This window comes from Petromyzon marinus, chromosome 51, assembly GCF_048934315.1.
Source record: "Petromyzon marinus isolate PM22_M1 ecotype Great Lakes invasive population chromosome 51, UKy_Petmar_22M1.pri1.0, whole genome shotgun sequence".
NCBI classification, from domain to species: Eukaryota; Metazoa; Chordata; class Hyperoartia; order Petromyzontiformes; family Petromyzontidae; genus Petromyzon; species Petromyzon marinus.
In genome coordinates, this window is record NC_133717.1 from 12,034,294 (window position 1) to 12,061,644 (window position 27,351).

A 27,351-nucleotide genomic window follows, 5' to 3' on the forward strand; every position below is an offset into this window, starting at 1 on the left:
GCCTTAGCTTCATCTATTCACAGTCACCCATCATAATCAGTCGCAGTCAGTCGTTAAGTTGTCCTCTCTTAAAGCCTCAACCTCTTCTCCATCGCCCATTCTCTTCCCTGCCCTCGCCCCTCCACTCCTTCCCATCCCTCCCCTGCCCCTTCGTGATCCCCAAGTGCCCCTCTATCACTGTCATCCATTCCCCAATCCTTGTAGCACGCCCCTGCCATGGCGGAGGTGCCAAAGCACACACGAACAAAGACACTCGACACGTCCGGCAATAACACTGCGGCCTTAAAAGGAAAATATATATTAGAAAGGCGATATGTCGAGCAATGGCCCTTCTTCACAGCACTTTGAAGGGCCGTTGCCAGAAATGTTGCCCAATTATATATTGTCCTATTAAGAATATCTCGGCCTAGCATTGAACACCAACGTCTCTGGAAAACGCAGAAGGAAAAAAAAAATATAAAGACGCAAACTCCGCATCCGATCGTAGCAAAGCAAGCGGTGATGAATACTCTCCTCCCAACAGTGCAAGGGCTTGATGGTGGCGTGCCTGTGTCACGACCTGGACCACCGGGGCTACACAAACACCTACTTCCAGAAGTTTGAGACGCCCCTCTCCGCGCTGTACTCCACGTCCACCATGGAGCAGCACCACTTTGCCCAGACGCTCTCCATCCTGCAGGTTGGTGGCTTGTGGCTCGTAAGGAGGAGGAGGAATGAACCTTTTGTAATTTGGTCATCGGCTGCCTTTTCATTTGCATGCCCGGCCGTGTGCGAGTTGACGCGCCGAACGTTCCTCTGCCTCTGCGTCTGTCGCGTCTCTCCCCAGCTGGAGGGGCACAGCGTCTTTGAGAACCTGGACTCGGCCGAGTACGAGGAGGTGCTGGAGATAATTCGCAAGGCCATCATCGCCACGGACCTCGCGCTATACTTTGGCAATCGCAAGCAGCTGGAGGAGATCCTGCAGGGAGAGCAGCTGCAGATCAAGAACCAGGCCCATCGGTGAGAACCGTGCCACCTCTCCTGCTGATGCTGGTGGTGACGAGCGATTACCTGGTGGGGTTGGGGGGGAGGGGGGTGGGGGGTGTCCCCAGGGGCACTTACCTCAACAGTCTGTTAAGGCGTTACTGGGGATCTTTGTCTGTGTGTGCTCAGGGACCGTTTGATTGGTCTCATGATGACGGCGTGTGACCTCTGCTCCGTGACCAAGCTGTGGCCGGTGACCAGAGCCACCGCCAACGACATCTACGCGGAGTTCTGGGCGGAGGTCAGTTGGCACCGGAGCATGTGTCCTGCTGCCGCTAGCTCCCATTGCACCTCCCCCTGATTGCTCGCGATGCTCTTTTTTAAATGAACACTTTCCAACCCGAAACTGAAAGGTATTCGTGCCGTCTATATCCTGTCCCCCCCCCCCGAGTTAACCTATTGGCCGCCCACCCATTACAATGTGTGAGTGTGTGTGTGTGTTCTGAGATGCGGTGGAGTAGCGGTTTGTGCGCCGCGCTACGGTAACCCGGCGGCCCGAGTTCGATTCCTGCTCGCGGCCAACAACGGTGACGATTATATTATCTGAACCGGTCCTTTTGCCTCTCCAAGGTCGACTCAACCTCAAATGAGTACCCCGTGCAATGTGTAAATGTTGCCATTCGGGAGACAAAGGTGGCTGGGCGTGGTCCTGGCCACCCAACCGCTCGTGTGTCGTGCCCGCCTTCATAGGTGCTCGCTAACGGCACATGCCCCAACAGTCTGTTAATAGGCCATATGGAGGGGTGTTTTTTTTTTATTTTGAGACCGAGGACCATTGCAGACTCGTGTGATCTGGAGCCTTTACTGAGCCCTTTGTGTCTGTTCCTTATTTTCCGAAGGGAGACGAGATGAAGAAAAATGGAATCCAGCCGATAGCCATGATGGACCGAGACAAGAAGGACGAAATCCCTCAGGGCCAGGTGAGGGCCAACTTGTTCAGCAATTCGTTCATCCACTCAGTTAATTGACTTGCATTCCAATTGTCCATTGGCTCACTGTTGGTGATTAAAGTCCCCAGAGCCTTCTTTGCGATCGAGCGCGCAGCTCTCGGTGGGGAGCAAATCCTGGGACAATGGCAGCACCCCTCCCCTAACGAGCGAGCGACTTGATTCTGACCCCCGCAGACGAACCTCTCGCACTTACCCCGCAAATAATAGCCCGTATTGAACCACGTCATTAGAACGTCGTGTCGGCGATATGGCCGTGGCTACGTACAATTATGGCTGGGGGGGTCACGGCGGGGAGGGGAGGGGCTGCCTGCTTATGATGTGTCCCAGTTGAGCCCCCTATAAAGTTGGTAGATTTAATTAACGGCTAATGTATTTATACAACTTTTTATTTGACTAGGTAAGGCCCCACTGAGCTATATAGCTCTTTTTTCCCGAAGCGACCTGGTTACGAATGATCGGTCAACGAAGTGGCTCATCATCACGTGGACATTTATTGCAGGCACATACCGTACTCAAAACGGACGTTCATTCTAAAAAAATTATGAAGGACCCGTAGTAAAATCCACACGACTATGGAGAGAGAGACATGCAAACTCCAAATATATAGCAGGCGCCAGGGGCGGGATTGAACCCACCACCTTCTGTATACGAGGCGAGGTTGTTAGCATCTCCTCACCACCACGGTGGTCGCACGTTACGAGAGTGAGGCCGGGCAGGAGATTGGACGTACAGTGGAAGGGGACCAGGGGCAGTGGGAGATGGACAATCAGGTGAATAGATGCAGAGGTAAGAGATCCAGGAGAAGAAAATGTATTGAGACTGATGGAGGCAGTGATACTGGCTAGAGACAGCGGGGGGGATGGGGGGGGAGGTGGGCCAGAAGAGGTGGGCCAGGTAGAGGTGGGCCAGGTAGAGGTGGGCCATGAGAGATTGGCCAGGTAGAGATTGGCCATGAGAGGTGGGCCAGGTAGAGGTGGGCCAGGTGGTAGAGGTGGGCCAGGTGGTAGAGGTGGGCCAGGTAGAGGTGGGCCATGATAGGTGGGCCAGGAGAGGTGGGCCAGGTGGTAGAGGTGGGCCAGGTAGAGGTGGGCCAGGTAGAGGTGGGCCAGGAGAGGTGGGCCATGAGAGGTGGGCCATGAGAGGTGGGCCATTATAGGTGGGCCAGGAGAGGTGGGCCAGGTGGTAGAGGTGGGCCAGGTAGAGGTGGGCCAGGGAGAGGTGGGCCAGGAGAGGTGGGCCAGGTAGAGGTGGGCCATGAGAGGTGGGCTAGGAGAGGTGGGCCAGGTAGAGGTGGGCCAGGTAGAGGTGGGCCAGGAGAGGTGGGCCAGGTAGAGGTGGGCCAGGTAGAGGTGGGTCAGGTGGAGGTGGGCCAGGTAGAGGTGGGCCAGGTAGAGGTGGGCCAGGAGAGGTGGGCCAGGTAGAGGTGGGCCAGGTGGTAGAGGTGGGCCCGGTGGTAGAGGTGGGCCAGGTAGAGGTGGGCCAGGTGGTAGAGGTGGGCCAGGTGGTAGAGGTGGGCCAGGTAGAGTTGGGCCAGGTAGAGGTGGGCCATGATAGGTGGGCCAGGAGAGGTGGGCCAGGTGGTAGAGGTGGGCCAGGTAGAGGTGGGCCAGGTAGAGGTGGGCCATGATAGGTGGGCCAGGAGAGGTGGGCCAGGTGGTAGAGGTGGGCCAGGTGGTAGAGGTGGGCCGGGTAGAGGTGGGCCAGGTAGAGGTGGGCCATGATAGGTGGGCCAGGAGAGGTGGGCCAGGTAAAGGTGGGCCAGTAGAGGGGGGCCAGGTAGAGGTGGGCCAGGAGAGGTGGTGGACCATATCCTTCTACTGGAGAGGAATTAAGGCCACGTTCGATGGCGTGGGTTTCGTGCAAGGCCATTGTCGTTAGGGTGGCGGGATGGCAAGAAGGGCTGTGGGGCTTTTCGAATTTGTGAGTTCCCGTTTTCTGGCGTGGGTTTCCTTCTTCCGGGTTCTTCCCACAGCTAAAGTACGAAACAGTGTAACTGGTCTCGACCGTAAACATCCCAAATGCTGAAAAATTACCTGCGAATTGCTCAATTGGGATTGCACACGGTGGCGACAGCAGCAGCAGCATTGCCTCCTGGCTACGAAAACTGGGCAGGATCCTCCTGAAAAGGGACTTGAGAATCCGTAAGGCTTTTGTGGGTTAATAATAATAATAAGAAACAACAATAATAATATTACATATTCTTAGCTCTTTCGGTAAAGTCACGTTATTAAAAAAGAATAAAATATATTTTATTATTTTATTGTTTCCCTTCAACGTGACTTTACCGAAAGAGCTAAGAATATGAATTACTGCAGTCACGAAAGCTTTGAATCAAAAAATAATATTACACACAACACCGCGCAGCCTAAAACAACAACACGCGCCCCCCCCTATATGATGTCAATAACGCTTTCACTCGTGCCTGATTGTGACCGTTCGTGCCTTTCTTGAGCGCGGCTGATGTGACGTTGCGGCGCGTGCCTTCCGTGGCGGTGCAGGTGGGCTTCTATAACGCGGTGGCCATCCCGTGCTACACCACCCTGGTTGAGATTCTCCCCACAGCCAACCCCCTCCTGCAGGGAGTCAGGTGAGGCCTTCGGTCTGTGCGGCCCTCGCTGACGAGCGCAGCCAGCACGCGCAGCTGTCGAGCATGCAGCCAGTGCAGCTGTATGGGGGCCCACGTGCTAGAGGGGTCCAGGCACTGGGCTACGAAGTTGGGGTGGAAATGAACGGGGAGCTCTCTATTTAGGGCGCCACGGTGGCGAGATGTGAACTACTTCGCCTAGTACACAGGAGGGCGTGGGTTCGATTCCAACCCTGACGCCTGGTATGTATTTGGAATTTGCGTGTCTCTAGGCCCCGTGGTCTCGTGGATTTTTCTCCGGATCCTCCGGTTTTTTTCCCTCCACGTTTACAAACGTGCTTTTTAGAGTATTTGGCTGCTGTACATTTCCACGTGATAAGCCACTTCGTTGAGCCATTGTTTGTGGCCAGGTCGCTTCTGACAAAGAGCTATGTAGCTCAGTGCACCTTACCTGGCAAAATTAAATGGTTTTAGTTAAGTTTAGTTTATATTCTTAGTTCTTTCGGTAAAGTCACGTTGAAGGGAAACAACAAAATAATAAAATATTAATTACTGCAGTCACGAAAGCTTTAAATCAAAGTTTAGTTTATTTAATTATTTGCGCCAGGGCCCATGCTTATGACCCTTCGCCACTGCACTTTAGAATAAGCAATGGTGGGACGGCCAAGATTTGTAATGATAAACTCGTCAAAGCTTTAGGGATTAAAGCCCTGGAGCGTTGATGGAGGACCAATTGCATCACATCCAAAGGGAACCATGCAAAGCAATCATAACATCTTAATGAAATCGGAGCCACTCATTGCTTTCTGTGATGGATCAGTTTATCTGATATTTAGGATGATCAAGGGCTGTGAAATAGAGGGTCATGATGACGAGGATTGGATGTTATTCGTGGCTCTGGGAAATTGTGTGGCCTAGTACCCAGCACACTGTGCCCCTGTGCACTCCGCTTCTCTGTGTCGCTCGTGCTGGGGGGGGGGGAGAGCGATCAGAGCTGAGGCGGCTGAGATTTAGACAGGTCAGCATTTCGGACTATTGAGATTCTTCGTGACCGTGGTTGAACGATCGGGGGGTGACCTTTTGGCGAACGTGTGGCCTTGCACTCGGCACAGCGTCGACCCCCTACATCCGACCTCGTGTGTCTCTTCGCTGTGTCCTCCGGTGTGGGCAGGGAGAACCTGGCCCAGTGGGAGAAGTTGGTCCGAGGTGAGGACACCTCGGTGTGGATCCAGTCGCAGTCCCTCCCCAACGATGACACCATTCCCGTCGAGATCGACAACTGAGAGAGAGCGAGAGAGAGAGAGACGTTAAAAAGGAAACAAATACACGAATCGGAAAGGAACGATGACGGAAGAAGAGCGGGAATGGCGAGAAAAGAGCCCGCTCGTTGCCGCGTAGGGCCTTTTCCCTCGCGGCAGAGGGCAGCGCGGGCGTGGCAGGGACGATGCAAGGACGGCGCTGTGAGTGGGCGACGGTAGCGGCGGGTTTCCAGGTTCGACGCGCGTGGCGCACCGCCGTCTGCGTCGTTGGGGGACGTCACGCAAGCGTGCGCTTACGTACGCCAGCCGCGTGCAGGGAGACTGAGAAAGTGCGAACGGCCAACTTTGGGCCTCAAAACGGGTTGCCTTAACAAGAAAGCGCAGAAATAAAAAAAATGTCGCGCTTCGAAAACTACTACTACTGCTACGGCTACAACAACATCGACGAAAGACACCAAACGATTTTTTAAAAAGTATTTTGTTACGTTTCATGAAGTACAGCGATGCTGTTAGCTGCCTGTTAATGTCGGGTTCAAGAAAAACCGGAGCAAAAAAAAAAGAAAGAAATATATTTTTGTTTTGTTTGCGAAAACAAAATCGCACCACAGCGAGAGACGATGACTGCGGCGCGGCGTTCCTTCGCGCCGTTTCGTTCACCGCGGACCTCTCCCCTCGCTCCCCCCGGCTCCAGCCTCACCTGCGCCAGGCTCGCTGCGGCCCGGCCATGTCGCTCATTCCAGCGTGCCTGCCTACCTGCATGCCAGCCGTGTGGATCGCTCGTCGGCACGTCACGTGATCAAAACCGGCCAATGGAGAGGCCGCCGGAGGGCCAGTGTCGTTGGAGAGTCTCATCGATGAATGATTCAGTTTGCTCGATGAGCCAAAAAGGGAACGTGCTGGTTTCACTGGTTTTGACTCGTGCAGACGATTGGCACGATTGGCTACGTACGGTGCGAAAGAAGTTAAACATGCATTACGCACGATGGTCTACGCTTGCTGCGGTACGTTCAGCGACTGCACAGGAATGGGGCGGCCTGACGCGACAAGGCACGCTCGGCGGTTTGGGGTCAGGACGTGGGGACTGGCAGTCCAGACAAGAAAAAAAGGCCTCTTCTGAGGGGGGCCTCTGTCCCAAAGGTCTCCATGTCAACGTTCAGCCAATCTCGCATGTGCGAGCTCTGAAATGAAAATAAAAACAAAAGACTGAAATTAACGAAAAGACTTTGAACAGAGGAGCATTTTTTGCACTACATCGTAATGGCTTGCCTGCAATTTTAGTAAGGAATAAGTTAACCCTCAAGAGTTTAGCCTCATTGTAGAGACTTGAGATTGGAGCGAAAGGCCCGCTCATTGGAACTCTGTGAAGACGGTGTGAAACTGTTGCATCGGACAAAAAAACCTAAAGATTTAACCATTGAATGCAGAGTGGCGTTTGAAGGAAACAAGCGGGCACGAGCCATTTTTGCGAGACGCCTTACCGGGGAGGGGAATTATTTTTTTTGGTTGTCTGAAGTAAAAAAGAGATCAGGGCTTTTTCTTTTCATGACTGCACTTTCGAGCAAATGTTGGGAAACACTCCGACGTACGTGTCTAACACGTGGGTGAAATGACTTTATAATGAACTCATTAAGCTTATTGTAGTCGCCACCGAACGGACGTGTAACACGATGTACTTCAGCAGAGGGTAACTTTTAGCCTCTTTGTTAATAAATAACCCAACCATAATCTTAACGTATAACTGATCGCATATACCTGCCACATACCGTAATGCATGTTGTACACTGCTGACATGAATTGGGAGTATTATTGAATATTTATATTTGATAACACATCACCGCAGTGGGCACAAGCTACTTCCGTGACGGCTCTCGAATTGCCGCCTGGCTGTATGCGTGGAAGTTGTTCCACGCACGCAAATGACAAATGGTGAGACAGCGCAACGCCTCCCTTCGTTCGTGACTTTCGCTTGGTAGCGTCGATGATCGGTCATCACCTGACCATGACTGCCCGCAGTCTCCGGGCACGATCCATTGAAAACATGAACCCCACCGCCTTGCATTCAGCCACAACTCGCATTACAGGACAAATATGTTTTGTTCCCCGACTCCCCGCACCCCCGAAAGGTCAACCGTTGTGTAGCCGCACGTATCTTGCGAAACGAACGACACGAATGCAAGAAACTGTTTCAATCTCGGCGATTGGTAACCAGGCAAATTAATAATCATCATAATAATTTCACAATGATTTACACTGATGACGCAACCCTGATATCACAAGGTGCTGTTCAACAGAGGCACAAAGACGAAGATCCCCCGTATAGCCTGAACATACTGTTGGGGCAAGTGCTGTTAGCGAGCACTTATGAAGGCTGTCACAGCACACGAGGGGGTGGGTGGCCAGCACCACGCCCGGCCGCCTTTGTCTCTCCAGTGGCGATGTTTACACACCGCATCAGGTACTCATTTCAGGCTGAGTCGACCTAGGGGAGGCCTCGGACCGGTTCAAATAATCATGACCGGTGTTGGCCATGAGCGGAAATCGAACCCGGGTCGCTGGGTTCGTAGCGCAGCGTGCTAACCGCTACACCACCGCCCCCCACAAAGACACACACATGCAGACTCACACCAGTCAGGTCCAAGCCCAAACACAAAGGATTCCAGAAAGAGAAAAAGCCCCTTGAAAAATAAGCTGCGTCCTGAGGCGCGATTTGAATTAAAACGAGAGGGGGGAGGGCGGGGGAGAGTCAGAGGAGAGAACGTCCAGAGGGAGGCGAAACTCCATAGCCGTGGGCACGCGAGCAAATTCCCGGTCACTCGACGATTCACTGCTAGGCTGCCAACACCTTAAAAAAAGACAATGCAGGGGGTAACGACGTGGCCTGGAGGTGGTGGCTGGGGGTTTTGCCTCATTGTTGACAGAAGCTTCCAGATTCGAATCTGGTGCCTGCCCTGGTTATAAACTGCCGGGCGCATTCGAGGAAAATCCTAAGTGCCGTACCCCCTTGGCAGCGGGACGTCATTCGAATAAAAAAATAGAGCAGGCCCACGTGTGTGCCGGGTGTCATGGTTCAAATTTTGCGAAAATCTTGCCAAAATCTGCCAAAATTGTGCTAAAACCTGGCAAAATTCACCTAATTGAGTAAAACCACGTAGCCGCAACATCGCCTCCTACTGGCAGATTATGCCTGCATGTTAAACGGCACCTTTTAAAATAGTCGCGCACGATAAGAATGGCATTAATACTGCTACTACGCGCGCCGATTCAACACTTACCCTCACCATCTATAATATTCGCCAATAAGAAAGCGATGGTCATCCGCCGAGGTTGTGCTGCCTCGTGCTTTTTCAAGACGTGCACTGGACATGTGCCGTGCCCTTCGTCACCGTACACCCAAGTGGGTTTATTATTTTCTACTTAAATCTGAGAAGACGCAACGCACGGTTGTTCCGTAGGCGGCACGCGCCAACGTCAAAACGATGTCGATTCAATCGGCATGCACCGGGCGCGGATTTTAACGTCGTGGGAGGTGTTGGGGGGGGGGGGGTTCCGTACGTTCGACGGCCGATGAACACGCTCTGCAGAAGTCGCCTTCTGCAAGGCCTTTTGTCACGACGCCGCCCGAGTTGTTTGGCAGCACCACCTTCACACCGCAGGCTTCCCCAAACGTTCGGATGATCGTGGCAATAATCTAATGGGGGATATTTGACAGCTTTAAAACAAATCTTGATTGTCCGATGGGGTGTCCACACCCCCCCACCCCCGCACTTTATCGCCAACACGAAATTGGCGGTGTGCAGTGCACGTGGCATTCTCATGGATTATCTGACCGAATTAGAAAAAAAAACCCTTTAGCGAATATAAGTAGCACACGGTTATATACGCAGTGTAGCTTTAGTTTGCTTAAGAAAAAAATTCTGCAGGCTTATTAGGATGAAAACGCATTCAAATTATCTTTGAGGAGAAATATATTTTTTATTTTACATTTCAAAGCAGGCTGTTGCAGTTTAAACATACATTGCAAAAAAAAATGCATGTAATATGTAAATAGATTGACCGGTTGAGGTCTTTATTATTTGAATTCCCCACTTTCTTTTCAATAAACTGATTTATTTTATTAGAAAGAAAAAGACAAAAACGGCTTAAGGGCTTATCTTTTGGTGTTTATTTATTACTAATGTCACTCTTGGGCTTTGGTTCGTGGTGGGGGCTGTTCTTAACCTTGCTTCACATTTATAAATCTGATCCGTGTAATATGTTATTAAAATAAATTCAGCTTCCTTTTCTATTTGTGTATGCCCAGGAATGCGTAAAACCTCCACTGCTGTCCGCGTCGATGCAACGGTTTTCGGCGTTGTGCGATCTCAAAAACGAAAACACCACCCGTTTCAGTTGAATGAAAAACGTTCATAATGGGCGACCAGTCACTCCCAGTTACATCATTGCATTTTTTTTGTATCGCCATCACTTACTCGTCGCTTAATTTAGACACCGTCCCACTCACCTGCGGTTAAATAACCCGAATGTGGCAGCGAACACACGCATCAAGTCACTTGATGCTACTTTACGAAAAAAAAAGGAAGAGCCACAGAATCCAATTAGATGTTGATTAGGCTTTTGTTTTTTTTGCTTTTAAAAAGCAATAACGTTACGTTACAGATGCTACTAATGTGACAGCTTTGGTGTCATCTTCAATATAGCTTTGTTCTAAGTGTCGCCATTTTTTATTTATTAACTAGTGATGCAAAAATGAATGCGAATGAATGACAATCGAGCAGATATTGTTTCTCTCTATCTCTCTCATAGCTACTTACAACGTTGTTCAGGATGTAGCTGTTGTGCTTAAGTGGCATGACATGTACCTTCCCCAATGCATTGTTTGCAGATTAAGGTCTTTTTAGGGTATTCAGGTTCAGCCGGATTTATTGTTGTTGTTGGTGGAGGAGAGGCTTCTCTCTGAACATTTCAATTGTAAAACACCATGCACAAAAATCAACACGCTGAAATCAAATAACTGCTAATCTGCATGTGTCACTTTCATCCCACGGTCGGTATTTAAAAATTGGGTCTCTATTGCTCGCCAAATGTGGTTCTTTTTTTCTGTCCGGGTCTTTTTTTTTTTACCCGCGTGTCGTTGGGCACGGCGTCTGAAACGACGGACACCGTCGCCCAACGACGTAACACCGGCGGCACAACCCGAGAACGCGCGTCTGGGGAGGCGCTGCGCAGCACAAAGGCGAAATTTGCATCTCTCATTTCCACGAACGGACGCACGCACACGCGCGCTCGCACGCGCGCACACAACGCGAACAAAGCTCCGATGTTATTTTTAACGGGCGCCCTTAAGATTGCTGCCGCTTAGAGGGAAAAAAAAAACTGTGAACCAGAGGCTGCGGCGTTTAATCAAGAGAAAGGAAACAATATATAAAAAGATCAAGTCGTCTCCTCCGCTACTGATTGATGTGTGTTGTCACGAGTGCTACCGGTGGTGTCAGATCACTGAACTGGAGAGACTGTTCCGTGTGTGTGGGTTTAAAAAAAAAATTGGGGCGCGTGTAATTTATTATTATTGATGTTGTTATGATGATTATTACTGCTGCGTTGTTATACAACCGTCGCCGTCGTCTCTGGTGCAGCCACTGCTTGGAAATTATTTGGATTAAAGGGGTCTTTTAATTTTCGCTCCAGCAGAGGGCAGCAGCACGCCCTGATCTTAATCCTGATCTCAAGATGCACTCGCCCGTCAGTCTGTGTGTGCGTAGTGGGCAGCGGTGGTGTAGCGGCTAGCGCGCGTTGCTGTGAACCCGGCGACCCGAGTTCGATTCCCGCTCACGGACAACACCGGTGACGATTATCTGAACCAGTCCTGGGCCTCATGCTGGGTCGACTCAGCCTCAAATGAGCACCTGGTGCGGTGTGTAATCATGGCCATTTGGAAGACAAAGGCGGCCGGGCGTGGTGCTGACCACCCACCCCCTCGTGTACCGTGTCTGCCTTCACAGGTGCTCGCTTGCCACAAAAGTCTGTCAAGGCTCTATGGGGGCATCTGTGTTGAGCGAGGTTGAAGGCATCAGTTGGCGCAGCCAGGATTTTAAAGAGACGGGAAGCAGGCGTAAGAATTCCGGCTGAATTCGCTTTCACACTTGTGATATCAATTCAACCTGCTTTCACACGTGTGATATCAATTCAACCTGCTTTCACACTTGTGATATCAATTCATCCTGCTTAAAAAAAAACATGCAAGTTGGAATCGATTGAAAAATATTAAATATATTGCGAGTGAATACCTTTTTACCGTGGCAGTCCGTACACTGGGTAGGGACATGAGACCCCCACCACCACGTGTTTTGTGAACGGCAGCTGGGCTGTCGAATCATATCCGAGGTGGCGTCTGCTTCTGTTCCCCCTAAGCACACATACTCAATGTTAACCAGAATTGTACATTCGCAAGGGACTTGCGATCCATAGGTCCGCCAGTTCTCTCTCCCGGCGCCGCACTTGCAGCAACGGTGCAAAGTTTCTAAAACTCTTCCCCACCAAAGCAGTGTAGGTAGACACCACCGCAGTCGATCGGCAGGCCGCTTGCAGTGGAGTAAAGTGTGGGTGCTGCCACCTCTTCCAAGACTTCTGGCCAGAGCTGGAGGAGTAAGCCAAAGTAATTTCTCTCCAGAGCTCCGTCTGGTGTAAGGCCCTTCCGCCAGCGGTGGTGCGAGCGAAGTAAGTTGCGGGGGCTGCACCTTTAAACTTAATTTACTATGCTGTGGAGGAATGCCGTGTGCGTGTTTGAAATGTGAATATTTAAACATATTTACCCATTGGAATGCGAGTAGACCTAACGAAAGCAAAAATAGTGGACTGCATTGGCAATCGCACGGGCGTGGAGTCAGAAGCTGTTTTCCATATCATCGCGCGCACAGTGCCCCGTAAATTGAACACCCATTTCTTGTTGTCCTTCACCCGATGAAGCGCGTTCGGCTACGTACGGTGCGAAAGAAGTTCAACGTGCGTACGCACGTAACAGAATGATAGTATAGATGGCAGTGTCAGCGATGAACGTGGTGGCGAGGGTTTTGGGGTACACGTGTAAATGTTCGCTTACAACAGCCCCTTTGGTCAATGCACTGCTGGTGACAAATGCGGAGGCAAAGGGGAGCCGCCTTTTCACACCGGACGATGCAATCGATGGTTGCCGACCTCAACTCGAGTTGCAAAACGCTGCGACCTTTTTTTTCTGATAGTCATCGTTAACATTTGTGCACCATTGGAATGGTTTTCCCAAAATCACTTTTTTTGTGAGCTCCATAAATGCATTCTGGACGGAGCGGTGGCGCAGCAGTTAGGTGACACCTGCATTGCATCCGGTGACCTGAGTTGGATTCCTGGCCACGGTTAGGCTGTGATATTTAAGGTTCTGCCAGCTCGTTCGATTCTGATTTCAAGCCTTGCCCAATGGACTACTACGTTTAGTTAAAAAAAATATATTTATTCTAAATGAAATCGCATTGAGAAAGATTAAGGAACGTGTGGATTAGAGAACATGCGCAGTTTATTGGCATTATTAAGATGGCTCGGTTCGAGTATGTGGGCGTGGGCAGGACACGTTACGAGAAGAAAAAATGGTAAAGAATACCGCGAGAAAGTGGCGGCCTAGGAATCGAATCACTCAGGAGTGATCGTGGCCGAGTAGTGATGTAGTCAGTTGATCCTCTTGTGAGAGAGGACGATGGGTCCACTCGGCAGATGGGAGCGATGAGGTCGGCTTGCGTGCAGGGTGCTCGATTGAGTTTGACCTTGCCGCCGTAATCGTGAAGGGATGGAGGAAGTTTGGGGCGGGGGGGGGGTGATGGCTCTCCCAACCCAGCAGTGAATTGACCACAGCTGGCGATGACGACGACGACGTCGTCTGGGCCATTTACTAACGTCGGTGGCTTTCCCTTCACGGCCCCCCCCCCCACCCCCACCCGTTCACAAATCGTTTCCCGGCTTAAATCCCACAATCTACGAAGCTCTTTTTCACATACGTCCAGTCGTCCAGTGGGGCGGGGCGGGGACGGAGGGGGGGGGCAGGGTCAGGGACGGGGGGGGGCACTGAGACCGGGGCTCAGTTCGAACTGCGTGAAGACACGACGGGAGAGCGGAGAGAGTGGCGCTTGAGAGGAGGAGCGAGGGTGTGTAAGACGCCTTGGTGGAGTGCAGTGTGTGTGTGTGTGTAACGAGGGTGTGTAAGACGCCTTGGTGGAGTGCGGTGTGTGTGTGTGTGTAACGAGGGTGTGTAAGACGCCTTGGTGGAGTGCAGTGTGTGTGTGTGTAACAAGGGTGTGTAAGACGCCTTGGTGGAGTGCAGTGTGTGTGTGTGTGTAACGAGGGTGTGTAAGACGCCTTGGTGGAGTGCGGTGTGTGTGTGTGTGTAACGAGGGTGACGTGTCAACGCGACTCCACGCGCCATCGCTAATCGCCGGTTGCGTCGCACGGCAAAAGTTGCTTAAAAACAATTCCCCAAAGTCACGTTTATAAAAAAAAAAAATTCCACCGTCGTTATCAAAGCGAGCGGGGCGGCATCATTGATTTTGAAATAACTTTGGTCTGTGCTGCGCTTGTCCGAGGAGATTAAACGAACGTGCAAAAGGATATTCTTTGTCGTCGTTGGTATCTCAACATTTCGTTTATTATTATTTTAAAAAAATGTTATTGGTTTACTAAAATAGAAGACTTTGAAATTGTTTTAAAACATGCGGCACAAAAAACAATACGTGCTTTTATTTTTACGCTGTCCCTGATTTTCTTGGTCTGTCCACATTTGTTCGGTGCCACTTTTGCTATCGCAAACTAAATACGAAACACTTATACAAAACTCGTGTAGGGCCACCGTAAGGGTGACCCGTCAACACAAAGATACACGTTACAGTTTAAGCAATCTTACGTACGCCTTGTATGTACATACGAACTGTTCATATATGTGTCTGTGAGTGTCTTCGTGGATATATCTATACAGGCTGGCCCAAAAGTCAGGACGCATGGTTATTATATTTATTTTAACAACTCAAATAGGGTTTCATCCATTTTAACAAATTATCAAACCGACTGCGATTAACATTAATGCAGGTATGAATTTTCTTTTGAAATTAATTTAGGACATTTTTTTTTTTAAGATTACATTTGTCAATGATATTTTGTTGTCTTACTCCATTTCAGGGTTCTTGATCAAGTTTTGTAAACAATGCATTCGAGATTATCCCCACAAGAAGAATATTTTTTTTTAGATATTAATAATGATCACAGATAAAACATTAACTCAAAGAATAAACAACATGTGTTAATGCCAGTTTTAAAGTACATGAAATTACCCAATGTGTCCTGACTTTTGGGCCATGCTATACAGTCAGTATATGTACACTTGATATATGCATACACGTGCAACACGTGCACACACACGTGTGTGTGTGTATATATCGGTAATTCAGGGCTGGCTTGGCCCTTTGGGAGTCCGACCTGGCAGTCGGAAGTTAACGCTCAATGATGTTTGTGGATTACTGGTGATTTGGAACAGACATACAGAGACGAGAGGCCCGATCTCAGTTGAGAACGGGGGGGGGGGGTCACTGATGCTTTAAAATATGTATTTAGTATGTACACATAAATTGTGTATATATTTATGGGCAGACATATATGTGTATTATATGCATTTATAAACATAGAGATGACTATACATGTATATACGATTGCTTGTATACTGTATATATATGCACACATATAAAATGTTGACCTGTATTATATGCTATAGAGTGCAATACCGTATGCAGTGTCTTATCATTATAATAACTTCCACGTGTGTTTTATAACAATAATGTTCCTAGGATGCAAAAGTTATGTTGACTGTCTACTGGGTTGGGTAGGGATTCTTGGGAGGGGGGGGGGTGGTGTGTGGGCGGGGGGTTACGAAGGAGGGGGGGGGGGTTGTGGGAAATATGAATCATGCACATGTGGCAGTGAATATTTATAAATAAAATGAATGCTTGGGCAATGGAGTGTTTGGTTTAATTGGATCGTGTTGATTGTCGCTTGCAGGAGCGTTCGTATTTCACCGTCTCATCATTGGCGATTGCGTCTGCCGGATCCCCAGTAAACACGGAACGTTGGGCCAACGATTCCAACCCACATGGCAACGTTGGTGCAACGTTGGGCCAACGATTTCAACCCACATGGCAACGTTGATTCAACGTTGGTCCAACGATTCCAATCTACATGACAACGTTGGTGCAACGTTGGTCCAACGATTTCAACCCACATGGCAACGTTGATTCAACGTTGGTCCAACGATTCCAACCTACATGACAACGTTGGTGCAACGTTGGTCCAACGATTTCAACCCACATGGCAACGTTGGTGCAACGTTGGTCAAATGTTTCCAACCCACATGGCAATGTTGGTGCAATGTTGATCTAACGGTTCCAATCCACATGGCAACGTTGATGCAACGTTGGGCAAATGTTTTCAACCCACATGGCAACGTAGAGGCAACCGTTGCATGTTTCTATGGTCACATGCTGCATTGGTCACTTGACAGCACTCTCGATGGTCACGTCTGGACATTGAGCTGGTGGCGAGATGTTAACTACCTTGCCTAGTATACAGGATGTAGGTGCGATCCCGACCCTGACGCCTGTATATTTTGAGTTTGCATGTCCCCGCGATCACGTGGATTCTTCTCCGGGTCCTCCGGTTTTTCCCTCCACATTTAAAATCATGCGTTTGGAGTATTTGGCTGGCATACATTTCCATATGATAAGCCAATTCGATGAGTTATCATTTGTGGCCAGGTAATTTCTGAAAAAAGAGCAATAAGGTCAATAGCTCAGTGGACCTTACCTGGTAAAATAAACAAATAGTTTTAGTTTATTTGAGAAATTGATTACACTTACCGATTATCGGATCGATTTGCTCGACGATTCAGAAAACACGAAACCTCTTGGGGGCGGGGGGCAGGAGGGGGAACAAACAAAATCTCACGTGGTTTCCCCATGCGTGCCGCTAGACGGGAGGTGATATGGACATGAGTTGGTAAAGGCATCGGCATCGTTCGCGGCATCGTCACACTGGGCATGGTTTGTTGGTGTGGGGCGGGGGGGGGGTGGTCCCAACTTCGGGAGACCTCGGTGGAAGGGGGTGGCCGGAAATGTCAAGGGGGCCGGAGTAATCGGCGACAAACAAAAGTAATCGATGATAATTGTTCGTCGATTAAGAAACTTCAGTAACTAATCATCCCGGCTGTAGTCACATTAACCAAAGCTGGAACAGTGTTACGCATAAGATGGACTCATTCAATGCGGAGAATGCAAAGAACAATCGGCAATATTTTTGTTTGGTTAGATGATCTGGTCAAACGTGTGCCGTAGGACCCTCCACCGTCGAACATAAACGCGTTAAATTGTCACGTGGTGTACACGCGTTTTAACAATGTGCCAATTATTATTGCTTCAGCCCACTGGTGAGTTGGCGGACAATTCTCAAAACCGAGTTTAGCAATTAGATACTTAACGCAGCTTTGCACATCGGTGGTTCGGTCATCCGTGTGATCGCGGTGTTGCGGCTGCCACTGTACACACATAAAGACCGGGACTTATAACTAAGTCACAGAGGCTTCGGTGCTCACTTTTCAACATTAAGGGCCCTTTGGGGATAATCGTTGACCACATGCGTACAGGTGCAGTGTCAACTGCACACCGTGGTCGCGCGGATGACCTAACACCCATGTGCAAAGCTGCGTTCTAATTGCTAAACTTGTTTTTGAGAATTGTCCCATCAACTCACCAGTGAGCTGAAGCAATAAGAAATGGCACATTGTTTAAACGCTTGTATACCACGTGATAATTTAATTTGGCGAGGTGAGATCGTGGAGGGTCCTACGGCATACATTTGCCCAGATCATCTCGTGACCGAACCAAACTAATCAATTGAAAATAGAGTAATTTCCACAATGTTTTCCCAATTGTGCTATCGGTGTCATTTGGTGGGACCAGGCATATCTTGCAGGGTGGTCCAAACTTTCGTGCTAGAGACGTGGATGTTACAGGATTTTTGCCAAGATCCATTCAAGTGGAACATTGGTCCACAGAGTAGGAGACAATATGACGGTAAAACTGATATATATATTTTTAATCCTCTGAGCTGTACTTCTGCCAAATTAAGTGCGGAACACAATTTAATGTGATGGTTTCGTTGGTGGCAAGCCTGAGACTATCAACTCAATACACTTGGGAACCTGAATTAATTACAGGCGGCTGGCTGGATCTTAACATGTCCCTTAGCAGTGCCAACTCAGCCTTCGTCCTCCATTACAAATTTTGAATCTTACCCTGAACGACGTTGTGACAAAAATTCATATCAATCGCCTGCCTAAATGTGTTACTTTGTAATTAACCGAGCTCCACTGTAAATGTGTTTGTTCTTTTTAGATACAGGCGATCGAGTGTTGCGAATCTGAAAAGGTTCTTAACGCAAATAGTTTTTGTTCAGAATCGGAATCAGAATCTTTATTTTGACCAGAGGAATCCGATGAGCTATGCAGATCTTTTTCACAGATGTCCAGTATGGGCCACGGGGTTAATTTTCAAATGGAGTAAAAGTAGAAAAGTCTTTAATATATATTTGAAACTCATGCGCTGAAACTTCGGTGAGTGTTTTTTTCCTGTCATGACCCAAGTGTTGGGTTCTTTTGTTATCGAGCTGATGTGTTTCTTTCTTCCTTTACGAGCCCTGTTCATTCTCCTGCGCTGATCTCATTCCATCTGCCGTGACCTTAAAGGTAAATTTCTCGCCGGTCGAGGCCACTCATCGCGTGAAGTCTTCATAATCCTTCCACGGAGCAGCGGGTGAACGTTGTCGAGTCGTCTGTGTGCCAGCGTGTCTGTGCAGGTGAGGGTAGCTCCACGGAAGATTACAACGGAAACACTCCACACTGTAGCCCTATTAACTATTCATATAAATATACATAAGTTCACACGGCTGCTAAGAGCGCCCTTATTTATTTTTAATTGATTTTAAAATACCGCGCAAAAAATAAAAACATTTGAAGTGCGTGCGTTGAATATTGCAACAGCTGGCATTGATCTGGGATCGTAACCCGTTGCTTGACGTCAGCACTGAGCCGCAGATTCACGCCAGAGTTTATTTCTATTTTTGCCGCGTCTCCGCGAATGGACTACGTTGGCAGCTCTCGGTCAATCGTGGACTTTCCACATTACTGTGGTGGGGGGCCAGTATGTCCACAGGATGAACCACTGTTGACTTTGCACGTGGTGGTACACAGTTATATTGACACCACAGATATGATGGGCTGAGTCAATCGCCAAGTTTATACAAAGCACGCAGTACACCAACTTATGGTTGCAGCACAAAGGTAAAAGTGCAGCCCTGCAATTGCTGGCTCACGCCACTTCTGGCGGAAGGGCTTGTACAGTATGTTGCACTTTCTTTAGCGCCGTACGTAGCCAACCGTGCTAATCGGAGGTGCAAATCCGAGGCTAAGTAGTAACCACCACCACACAGTTGTTGGCGGTTGCGGTGTCACGGCTGCCTCGTGCTGTTTACGCGTTGTTCGGCGTAGTATCCGCTGTTCAGGAGCTGAATTAAGGATTCCTGCAGAAGCTTCTTTTCGAAATCGAGCAAAACGTCGGACTTCATGCATGACAATGCACGGTAAGACCCCGTCGGAGGGGCCGTCAGTTGGTAGTCGTCTTCCCTCGTAGTCGTACAAACGTTGGGCCAACGTTTGCATGTGGTTGGAACCGTCGGACCAACGTCGGCCCCAACGTTCCATGTTTGCTGGGTGGTTCGTACTAAAACGCATTGTTTATTGATAACAACGCACCGTTGCATTGAACCCCCTGGGGCGATTTTGAAAGGGAGGCTCGCCGAATGCGCTGACGTGTTGGGCTTCTCCTCTTACAATAATAATAATACTAACAACAATAATACATTCACCTTGCAACGCACCGCACGGTATTTAGTCCTGACTCTCGGAGAGAGACAGGGAGGGAGAACGACTCTCGGGGCGCCAGGAGGAGGAGCAGGAGCCACCGAACGAAGGCGGCGGCCACCGCGGCCGTCTGGAACGCTCTTTCGTCCAATATTGGGAAGCCACTGGAGCTATGACACTCTAAAATCATCTAAGGTTGAAAACTAATTTCTTCAGAACTGCCTTTTTCTCGCGCGTTTAGTTGTTGTCCTTCCCCGCGCACCTCCGGATTAACACGTTTCGGCTACGTACGGTGCGAAAGAAGTTCAACGTACAGTACGCCCATACGAGCCACACGCAAGTGCAGCAGCGGTGGTCACGCGGTGAGCCGGGGCTAGCTTACCCACAATTGCCCATGCCCTGCGGCCGCCCATGCATTAAGGTGTTGTCGGCCAGCGAATTCGTGTTTACACCTCTCAAAGCACGAGCCTGAACTAATGGGCGACGTAATCCTCCTTTGCCTTTGGTGTGGGTGACGGCGAGTCCGGATTTCAGAGGCACTACACCCGTGGTTCTTAGCCTGGGTTGCACGCACACCCTGGGGAGGTGCGAGACATGGCCGGTTGTGGTTTTTTTTAGAAGGTGAATCATCGAAACGCACGTTAAGTACGACTACTTCGTTTCATCAAACGCTATGCATTTTTGTTTGTTGTTAACATACATTATACAAGGGTGCGGTGAAGGTTAAGAAACGCTGCGCTAGAGCTCTGCATGGCGAATGTTTGCTGCTTTGTACGTAAGTACGTTGAACTTCTTTCGCGCCGTACGTAACCAACTGTGCTCATCGGAGGTTGCGGGATAATCTGAAGCTGCCACAATGTCTCTGCTTCCTGAGCCTGAGCATTCAAGCCAGCGGCATGACACTTATTGACATTTTAATTACCGTCATCATCATCATCATCACTATCAGTGACGGTCAATCCATGCAGAAAGATTCGGCTACAACCTGCAATCAACCACATTGAGGGAATTAACTGTGCTTGATTGCAGGCGTGTGGTTGCTTGCAACAACACCTTACTAAATCTATATTTTCAGTCAAATATGCTTATATTTTCGATTTTATAGCCCGTTAAGACACAAATAGCCGTTGGAGGAGGGGTGTTGGCAGGAAGGGAGGGGGATGCAAGCCGGAGATGGCCGCTTTGATTTCACGGCACAGGAGTTCTGAAATCGCCACCGCCTCTGTCCAACCGGCAGCGTAAACGGGTCTCCTGCACGGTTAGCCAATGGGCAAGCCGCGCGTGGTGGGTTAAAATGTGGGAACTCGCATCTCTCCCAAAGCGTCTGACCGGCGTGGAAGGTACCCCCCCCCCCCCCCCCCCCCCTTGAGTGACTCTCCTCTAGACTCCGGAGTCGCCTGTTGTGGGACAGCCTCCTAGGGCAGCAGTGGAATGAGCAAGAAACTACGTGGGCTGCACATTTACCAATTTGCCATTCACGACCCGCAAACTCTCACAACTCCCTTCAGCAGCCGTGCCACCCGTTAGATGTGTAGGCAGATCGTCTGAACGCCATACGAAGCCCAAAAACAACATTCAGCTTTGTTCACAATGACCGTTATTGTTAAAGTTTATATTTGATTCGTATCATTGCACCTTTCCAACAATAACTAACAAAGGCCCGAAGGGGTCCGCCCCTCTATGGGAGGATGACGAAATATCTGCCCAGAGCGTTGCCTCTCCGAGCCAGGGTTAATTGACCGCCCCCTCCCACCTCCAGCCTGCTGAGAGAGGACAATGCACACAAACGTACCTGTGGCACCAGACACAGCATGCGGCATTGCGAATCCATTTTTCACAAGCTGAGCATTATGTGACGCTGCCTTTGGCTGTGGTGCACAAGCAACAGCAACAACACCTACAACAAAAAACTTACCTCCTTCGTCCGCAACCCCGTGGCCTTTGAAGGAAGGTGGGAAAAAGGAACATGATAGGTGATGTTTTTGGCAACGGCTCGGCTTCGTAGCAGATTCGATTCTATTGTTGTGTAAGATGGCGACATGTTCAGGAGATAGATGCCAATGCCAATGATGATTCACAGATGCCAATGTCAATGATAATTCATGGACGCCAATGTCAATGATAATTCATAGATCCCAATGTCAATGATAATTCATAGATGTCAATGATAATTCATAGGCGCCAATTACAATGATAATTCATAGATGCCAATGTCAATGATAATTCATGGACGCCAATGTCAATGATAATTCATAGATGCCAATGTCAATGATACTTGTTCGCCGTCGTTGTCAACACACGTCTGGAATCCTCTCCAGGTGGTCTCCAGAACCCGGAGGCAGCACAGTTATTGTGGCATTGCTACAAATGCTCAGGAGTGTTGACATGTTTGTGAAGCACCTTGAGGGCAGTGTTAGCCATCTCACATGAGAGTTTGTGGGCAGAGAGACACCGAAATTATGGGTTCTCTCTGCTGCCCCAACAACAGTGTGGATCGCTCTCAACAACACCGTCCCAACAACAACCACAACAACGCGGGGGACAAGTTGTGGATACCTCCTCCGTAAATTGAAGATCTTTGACTCCGCCAAACTGCGAATTCGGTGAGGTGGAAACCCATCAGGCGCATATCGCACGCAAATTCTAGCGGAACACGCAGATAACTCCACTCAGCTACCCCAATACAACTGCTGTATTCTAGCAGAACACGCAGACTACTCCACTCAGCTACCCCAATACAACTGCTGTATTCTAGCAGAACACACAGACTACTCCACTCAGCTACCCCAATACAACTGCTGTATTCTAGCAGAACACACAGACTACTCCACTCAACTACCCCAATACAACTGCTGTATTCTAGCAGAACACACAGACTACTAAACTCAGCTACCACCAATACTACTCGCTGTATTCTAGCAGAACACACAGACTACTCCACTCAACTACCCCAATACAACTGCTGTATTCCAGCAGAACACACAGACTACTCCACTCAACTACCCCAATACAACTCGCTGTATTCTAGCAGAACACACAGACTACTCCACTCAACTACCCCAATACAACTGCTGTATTCCAGCAGAACACACAGACTACTCCACTCAACTACCCCAATACAACTCGCTGTATTCTAGCAGAACACGCAGACTACTCCACTCAACTACCCCAATACAACTGCTGTATTCCAGCAGAACACACAGACTACTCCACTCAGCTACCCCAATACAACTGCTGTATTCTAGCAGAACACACAGACTACTCCACTCAACTACCCCAATACAACTGCTGTATTCTAGTAGAACACACAGACTACTCCACTCAACTATCCCAATACACCTCGCTGTATTCTAGCAGAACACACAGACTACTCCACTCAGCTACCCCAATACAACTGCTGTGTTCTAGTAGAACACACAGACTACTCCACTCAACTACCCCAATACAACTCGCTGTATTCTAGCAGAACACACAGACTACTCCACTCAGCTACCCCAATACAACTCGCTGTATTCTAGCAGAACACACAGACTACTCCACTCAGCTACCCCAATACAACTGCTGTGTTCTAGTAGAACACACAGACTACTCCACTCAACTACCCCAATACAACTGCTGTATTCTAGCAGAACACACAGACTACTCCACTCAGCTACCCCAATACAACTGCTGTATTCTAGTGGAACACGCAGACTACTCCACTCAGCTACCCCAATACAACTGCTGTATTCTAGCAGAACAAGCAGACTATCCACTCAGCTACCCCAATACAACTGCTGTATTCTAGCAGAACAAGCAGACTATCCACTCAACTACCCCAATACAACTGCTGTATTCTAGCAGAACACACAGACTATCCACTCAACTACCCCAATACAACTGCTGTGTTCTAGTGGAACACACAGACTACTCCACTCAACTACCCCAATACAACTCGCTGTATTCTAGCAGAACAAGCAGACTATTCCACTCAGCTACCCCAATACAACTCGCTGTATTCTAGCAGAACACACAGACTACTCCACTCAGCTACCCCAATACAACTCGCTGTATTCTAGCAGAACACACAGACTACTCCACTCAACTACCCCAATACAACTGCTGTGTTCTAGCAGAACACACAGACTATCCACTCAACTACCCCAATACAACTGCTGTATTCTAGTGGAACACACAGACTACTCCACTCAGCTACCCCAATACAACTGCTGTATTCTAGCAGAACACACAGACTACTCCACTCAGCTACCCCAATACAACTCGCTGTATTCTAGCAGAACACACAGACTACTCCACTCAGCTACCCCAATACAACTCGCTGTATTCTAGCAGAACACACAGACTACTCCACTCAGCTACCCCAATACAACTGCTGTATTCTAGCAGAACAAGCAGACTATCCACTCAACTACCCCAATACAACTGCTGTATTCTTGCAGAACACGCAGACTACTCAACTCAGCTACCCCAATACAACTCGCCGTGTTCTGGTGGAACCGGCGGATTCCACTCAGCTACCACCCCCGGGATGGTGTGCGTTGGCTGGCGACATTCGAGGCGCACACGTGTAGCCCCGCCGATTGCCTTTCAAACGCCATGTGAAATAAGAAGAAAAATTAGGCAAAAAAAGTACACGCACTTTTACTTGCACATTCAAATTTGAACATGTATTATTTTGACCCAAGAATTAATCAAATTTGATGCGTTGATTGCATAAATAAAATTAAACATATCGAAAGGAAGCCACCCACTTTTATTCAGCATGTAAAATTTGATTAATTATTTATGGGGTTAATTATGGGGTCAAAATTTAGCATTTTTGTTTACTTCTAAAGCGCAAATGAAAGTGTGCACATTGAGAAAATTGTTTTTCATAAAATGTTTCTAAACATTAAATCTGGTAAAAAAATTTGTATGTACATATTAATTCCAAGATCTCCATCCAAACAATGACAATAGTCCATTATTGTCTGACTAATTATAATATATTTGAAATAGCACAATAAAAAACTAAGTCAAAAAACCAAACCTGAAGAAAGTCCCAGTATTGGCGGGACCTGGACCGGTTCTGGGAGTGAAATGTTGAATTGTCACGCGAGACGGCGAGGCTGTGTACAACATTTCAGCTCGTTCGGCTTCGGAGATCTGAAGATATCAAACGTCAAAGATTTTAAATAATATACAGACAACGGGGCAAGTTAAATAAATGTATGTAAATAAAAACACAGTTGTGAGGTGAGCACGTGGAGACAGCTGCAGTTACATGGAGTTTGAGTAACCGCAGCTTTGTCAAATGAAGACATAAAATAGTCGCGTAAGGGCGAGCTGTATACGACTGGAAAATCCTTCCTTCCTACATCGAATGTTTTATTAATTGCACGTTTCCACTATTTTAGCAGCAGATGGCAGCAACAGATAGACCGTGATGAAAGGTCCAGTAGTAAGTGAGGATGTGGAGTGCATGTGCAGCTGAGTTGGCGTTGACTGACTTGATGAGTGTGTGGGTGATGATTTTTGTTTTTAAATCTGGAAAAGCAAATAGTAGCATGGTACAGATCAAGGTGCAGCCCTGCAATTTTTTGCTTACGCCACCGCAGGCAGAATGGCCTCCACTTTTCGGGTGCTCAAGACCTTCTAGGGGGCATTTGAATTCCTTGCCCACGAAGGCCAGATGTCTTGGGATAGGTGGGAGTACCCACGCTTTACCCCACCACACGCCGTCAGCTGATCGACTCACTGCCGTTGCACGCACGTTGTTCTGCTGGGTGGACAGAGGTGTTAGGATTTAAGATTAAAGACTCTCACACCGTTTGTTCCAACTGCCACGCCAGGAAATGGAACCGAACTGGTGGCCTGTGGGTTGCAGGTCTCGTGAGATGACAATTACACGACCGTGCAAGCATTAGATCAGAGCTGTCTTACAATTCTACGCTCCAGCAAATTCCTGCCAGCAGTGACTTGTGGTTGCAGTGGGGAGTGCGATAATTAAGGTAAAATACCAAGGCATTCGAATGTTCGAAAATGTGTGGTGTTGCAGCAGATGTCAGTAGTTTAAAAACTTGTAGCTCATGCAATTAAATATAATTTGAAATGTTTTTTTTTTAATGAACCATGCTTAATTTAAAAAACGCACAAAAATTAAAGCAAAAAAATCTGAACAGGTGTTCAAGTTGCTATATTGCGTTTGATAGGCTTTGTGTTATTAACTGTTATAATTCTTCGCTGAGTTACATTTCAAAATGAGAGTTACATTTCCTGTGGAGGTGGAGAGCCTATTCATATGACAAACACTGTTGTCTTCCCTACAAAGTGGTACCTATGTTATCGACCCCAGAGGGATAATGGGCTGAGTCAAAACCCCAACCAAGATTTGAATTTGCAACCTTCACACTGCGAGCCACTCGCTCTACTACTGCTGAGACACCTGGCCAGATACATTCAAAGTCCTCATTAATTATCTATAAAAAAAACTACCAAAAATAAAGCCAATACAATTAACTGGTGAAATAAGAAGCACACAAATTGTTTCGAATTCATACAAATCCTATTAGGAGAAGTGGATATATCCTCAGAAATATTTTTTCCTGGTAACCAAACGGGAACAATTGCCAAACTCTTAAAATGCCGTGGCTCTGAGAGCAATGCATTAATCATGGCACCCTGATGTTGAGCAAGCACCACTATTCGTGGTGTTCTCTCTGGCGAAAAGTCTGCATGACCTGCCATTACATAACACGTTACGAAATCAGACATCTGTGATCACGTGGGTTATTATTATTTCTATTTTTATGATTGTATTGTATTTATTTTCGTGATGTTGGTGACTCACTCACTCCTGCACATGTGCACACGAGACTCACCCTGGTGTCTTAGGTTCTCACCTGGGGAGGTGGGCGAGAGCGGGGAGGGAGCAATGACTAGCCACCTGTGCTTGAATCCCGACCATGGTTAATATTAGTTCCAACATCTGAACAAATTCTGGGGCAAAAGCTTCACCAACTCACACTACCAGGGTGGGGAAGTATGGTCAAACAGCCACCCATCGATGACAAAACACAAAGAAAACCTTCGCCCTTAAGGCTGTTGTGGCGAAGGGATTGTAAAATATAAATTATTGTACTATTATTGCCGAACCAGAGTTGATAATAGCTGTACAAGCCTCTAATGATCCTCGTATTTTTTAGGTGCTATAAAGAAACGCCAGTATAATTGACAGGTGTGTCTAGTGTCTTTTATACAATAAGTGATGGGCCATTGATGTGTAATGAAATACATTGTTATTTGAAATCAATGGCACAACGTTATCAATAATAATAGTGAAGATACCGCCACTGTTGCAAACTATTACAAAAGAGCGCAGTTACAATAGGTCTTCTGCTCTGTCGCGGTATTTTTCCTTTATCCAACCCAACGATTAAATAAACCCAGAGGCACGAGACAACTGATGGGCCTCTTCTTGCAAGCGCGACTTGAGCTACATCAAGAAACAATTTTAAGAACATAATAAATTTGTGTTAAAAAAACCTTTCAAGTGAACAAGTGCGGCGCATTTGACTGGGTCGG

At 48.2% G+C, this 27,351-nt stretch overlaps 1 protein-coding gene across 6 annotated transcripts in view; it reads left to right on the top strand.

Annotated features, from left to right (window-relative positions):
* PDE10A (phosphodiesterase 10A) overlaps window positions 1-10,132 on the top strand; it is a 148,895-nt gene extending 138,763 nt beyond the window's left edge. For all 6 annotated transcript variants that reach the window (XM_076074994.1, XM_032973556.2, XM_076074993.1 and 3 more), the window contains 6 exons: window positions 524-679; window positions 827-999; window positions 1,153-1,264; window positions 1,863-1,943; window positions 4,472-4,560; window positions 5,729-10,132. In XM_076074994.1, coding sequence (XP_075931109.1) covers window positions 524-679; window positions 827-999; window positions 1,153-1,264; window positions 1,863-1,943; window positions 4,472-4,560; window positions 5,729-5,840 — 723 coding nt within the window. In that variant the 3' untranslated portion in view covers window positions 5,841-10,132. The remainder of the gene's footprint in view (window positions 1-523; window positions 680-826; window positions 1,000-1,152; window positions 1,265-1,862; window positions 1,944-4,471; window positions 4,561-5,728) is intronic.
* The last annotated feature ends 17,219 nt before the right edge of the window (window positions 10,133-27,351 follow it).